Raw genomic sequence first — 4,724 nt, 5'->3', positions numbered from 1 at the left:
ATGCGAAACATTGAACATGACAATTTTTTGTAAACCATTGTCACATTTTCGTCAGCTTTTAGTGGGTACAATTACATCAAGGTTATAGGGATCAATAGTGCAATATTATAGGTGATCTCAATCACAGACTTTCCCTTATGTTCTTAGTATGATTGTTTTGAAGATATTTTATTATGATACCAATTGATGTCTGCCTAACAAACACGTGCCTGTAACGTGCTTGCTGTATAAATGCGTAATTCTCTGCAATAGTATATAGTTTATGACATACATTAAAATTGATATATATTAGAGAAGGCAAAAGAATTGTGAATGTTATTAGGTTTTATTTTAAACTGAAATACACTATTTTATACAACAACACGGTTTTATCAAGGTTGACTGCGAACAATTATTTATTTGTGAGCCATCCATTCCATTTTTTATATCGCAGTCGATTTAAATTTCCATTAAGTAATAGTATTAATGTCGTCAGCGATGTTATTCTTTGTGTTTTCTATTTACCGAATAAATTATACAGCTATTTATTGCGTTTATAAACAAAAATCTAAATACAATATCAATTGTTTTTGTATAAGAAATCTTTCACGCAATGTATATACATGTTGTTGAGTGTGCGGGTGTACCCATCGCCATTTTGTTTCCAAAAATGTATAACGAATGTAATATTTCATGTTAATAGTTATCAAATTAAATTTCATGAAACCCTTATTATGATTTCTAAATCCTTAAACGCACAAATGTCTGTGGAAAAAAAACAATATCACTATGTATATTTCACGCGTTGTAAATCAATTAAACGTTAATATATACAATATCGAACAAAATACAAGTATTACGTTCAGAACAGATTGTTCCACGTGCACATATTGCTTGTGTTATTCCATAACCCTCGTGTATCATCCTCATCGACAAACCACTAATGCACTTCTAATTCCATATCTTTATCATATCTTATGAAACGTTCGCGCGGTCCTCATTTTTCTCACAAAAGGTGATCAAGCCACATAGAAAAACGTCCCCAACACATCACATTTAGTGACCGGATCATGTATCCAAAAATGAGCCTGTTGACATCGTATCAAGGTCTTTAACGGGAACTGTTTTCTCCACACGTGTTATTCGTTGCTTAAGTTTCAGCTGTGTTGCGTTAAAATCTGCAAGTAATCTTGCAAACCGAGTTTGTAGAGTGTCAAGACTGCCTTCTATTCGTTCTAACTTCTGTTCAGTCGTTTCTTGCTGTTGTTCAATTTTCTCCATAAGTTGTTCGTCAAGCAAATTGTCTTTCTTTAAGATCTTCTTTCCTTTGTCAATGAGGATTTTCTTTGCGTCGGGGTATTGAATGAGTACTTCCCACAGATCGTCTTTAGACAAACAAAACAAATCAGAATAACCTATACTTTTAATGTTAGCAGTTCGCCTGTTTCCGTTTTTATTGCCTGCAATATTCAAAATGCTTATTTCACCAAAAACACTGCCTTCACTTAATGTGGCAAACGTCGTTTTGCCATCGTCTGAAACAACTCCTAACTGACCGCGTTTGACAATATACATTTCTTTTCCTATATCACCTTTCCTGCAAATGTAATCCATTGGACTGAACACCTGCAATTTTAACTTCAGAACCAATTCTACAAGTAAACCAGGTTCGCAGTCTTGAAATAAGGCCACTCTTTTCAACGTATCTAAGTGCACATGAATTGCGATTTCTGCTTTCAATTTATCGGGTAAAGCTGATAATACCTCTTCTTCGTTAAGAGACTGCTTGTTTATCCAAAGGTAATCAAACCACTTAATAACCCTTTGTTCCAACTCTTTCGATACCTTCCTGAACTCCATATACTGTTTTACACCGTCCATCTTTTGTTGAAACTCTGCTCTCGTTGCATTCATATTTGTTATCATGGACCCCACGTTACCAACAATAGTAGCGAAGATGAGCACACCAATAAGAAAATCCACAACAACAAAGAGGTATTCAATGTCTTTAGCAGGTTGGGGAGTTTCTCCAATGGTAGTTAACGTAAGTGTGGACCAGTAAAAGCTGTAAATATATTTTCTGGTCAATGGTTGGTTTTCTGACATGCTGAGATTTCCGTACACCCAGCCATCAGTTCCGAAACCTATTGCATTAGATATTGCGAAATAAATACATGCGTTCCAGTGAATGATAATCAATATGTACAAAACAAGATTCAAAATTCTAAATATGTTCGTGAAGTTCGTTCGCGTTGCTGTCCTGTCGAAGAATTCTAAAAGGCGACCGAACTTAACAATCCTATTTAATCGCAACTCAGGCGTATCTACACCCGTCAGGACGTAGAAGATATCCGTAGGAAAGATGCTGATAATGTCAAGTTTAAAGTTTGTGCTCTTGAAGTAGTTTCTCCGAAGTTTTAATGGATTGGTTACTAGAAGTCCTTCTTCAAGGTATCCTGAAAAAAATAATTGGTATATTTACATTAAATGTGTGAAAATCCTCTGCACTATTTATTGAAGGGTTTTTTAATAAACGATTTATACAAAATTGTAACGTATGTGCCATGTATATGCATCTTTAATCATGTGGGTTCTATTGATAAGGGACACAGTGATAAAGTGAAATATGCATCCCTCGAGAGATCAATGTTCGATATAGCCGATTACGTGTTCGTGCATTGCATTGAATACTTCGTACTAAATGCGTTCTGTTCTCCAGAGATATAACTGAATTAATGAGAACCAATTCAACAAATACGATTACAACGTGGTTGGTCATGTTTAGAATCACTCGTCGTGTAGTCTGCGTTCATATACTTTTCAATCCTGGGCTTACAGAATTGAAACGAAAATCATTTCAAAATTAAATTATTTGATTTAATAGTGCAATATTTTTCTTAGCAAATCATGTGATCTATAAAGTAAATGTTAAGTCAATGTAAATTGCAATTAAATAAAATAACATCAAACACCAATGCATGTAAACGTCTTTAATCTAATATGTCTAAATTGCTGTCTTATATATTTAACTTAACATGAGATGCTACATTTAAGAAGTATCAAACTATTTTCCTGTAACTCCTCTAGTTGTTGAGTAAGACTCATTAGTTAATGTACTTTTTCTTGTCATGAAATTGATAATTATTCCATTTCAAATTCGTTAGTATGCGATTTATTCTAGTATTTCTTACAACAAAAATCCCCAAAGACATCGTCGCTTGAACTCTAAAAGATGCTTTCACTTTCCAACTATAGCAAATAAACACATATTTATCGAACGATATACATTTGAAAGGCTATTGATCAAATATTTGAAGTCATTAAAAACGTATAGGTACTAAAACAACGCCCCTATGTATCAAACGATGTACCATTTAGATATAATTTATGTGGTGTATGATTTGTTGTAAATTTGAATTGGGTTAAGCTTGGTTTGTTCCGAGGAAAAAACGTTCATATTAACTTTACCAATTATAGTCCAGATTTCTATAAACTAAACATTACACAAAAAAGCACACAATATATCATCATTAGGTAAAAGCAACGCTGACTTCAATGGTGTATCAACGGTAGTTTTTATAAGATAGTTATAGTTTGTTTGGTATATTATTTTGGGAATATAAGGGACAGCTTGTTGTGATATGTGTTAAATGTGTACAGTTGTCCTTTACGAATTCTGGAAAACGTATTCTATGCGTAAATTATTATCATATTCTTATGACGCATTTTATACATTTTAATATGTTTTGTCTATTATCATGAATAAAAGGTGCACGATTACCATGATAACAAGATTGGTAACTGAATTTCCGTCAATTATTTAAAAACAATCATTGTTATCGATCAGCTGCCTTTTTTATTGTGTTTCTAACATGAGTTTTCTTTCATTTTATCAATGTAACTTTTGCTGATTAATTTGAATAGATTTAACGAAAACTAAATTACACTTTCTAGGAAAAACCATTATATATAACCGCTTAACTTTTATCGAACAAAACCCGTTTTTGGAAACAGATCTAACGCAAGTCTGAGATAAATCAGACACAAATGACTGAGTAATAAATTCGTCAAGAAAAAGGATTGGTATGTTAAGAATTAAGTAAATTAAGTTTTGAATAAATAATGAATGCTCTTAACGATGTTAACTTATTTTTAGATACCAATTAACATGTTTTCTTTTGTATAAATGTATACACACACTTAAATGTCTGACTGGGTAGTGATTTGAATGTTATTAAAGTAATCTTAAAGACGTCAATATTACTTATCTCCACACTAATTTTTCTTAAGTAAATTATGAAGGTCTTACAAAAACATGTTCCACCAGCACACGGACAATAATGTACTTGTGTAGTGTATATTACAATATATGCGTGTTATAAATTAGTTCTAAGGTTTTGCTAAAATGCATATTAATCAGAAAAACTTTTTTTTATTAAACAAATGTATATAAATATACAATTGAATATTCCAGTTATTAAATGTATAACATATTCAGTTGTTTAGACTACAAACTTTCCATTTTTCATTGCAGAAAAAAGTATTTGAATTGTCAAGTAATGTACAATTTGCAATTTTGTCCTTGACCAAAATCGCATTGTATTTGAAAATTGTCAAGTTATAGCTGCGTTTGTCATGATTCTTTCACAAAATTATTAATCAGACTATCACTAATCAAAAGTATCTACCTCAACTATACATAACAATCATAAGTCATTGATCGTGGATGTCTATCATTAGTCAGG

General features: G+C 32.2%; 1 protein-coding gene across 1 annotated transcript in view; it reads right to left on the bottom strand.

Moving 5' to 3' along the window:
• Positions 1 to 405: 405 nt before the first annotated feature.
• Positions 406 to 4,724, bottom strand: part of LOC127879494 (cyclic nucleotide-gated cation channel alpha-3-like) — an 11,319-nt gene continuing 7,000 nt past the window's right edge. The window contains exon 4 of the mRNA XM_052426347.1: positions 406 to 2,435. Coding sequence (XP_052282307.1) covers positions 1,048 to 2,435 — 1,388 coding nt within the window. The 3' untranslated portion in view covers positions 406 to 1,047. The remainder of the gene's footprint in view (positions 2,436 to 4,724) is intronic.

Source organism: Dreissena polymorpha, chromosome 4 (assembly GCF_020536995.1).
Source record: "Dreissena polymorpha isolate Duluth1 chromosome 4, UMN_Dpol_1.0, whole genome shotgun sequence".
NCBI classification, from domain to species: Eukaryota; Metazoa; Mollusca; class Bivalvia; order Myida; family Dreissenidae; genus Dreissena; species Dreissena polymorpha.
Note: the sequence above shows the minus strand (reverse complement) of the source record. Positions and strands in the feature narration are given on the sequence as shown.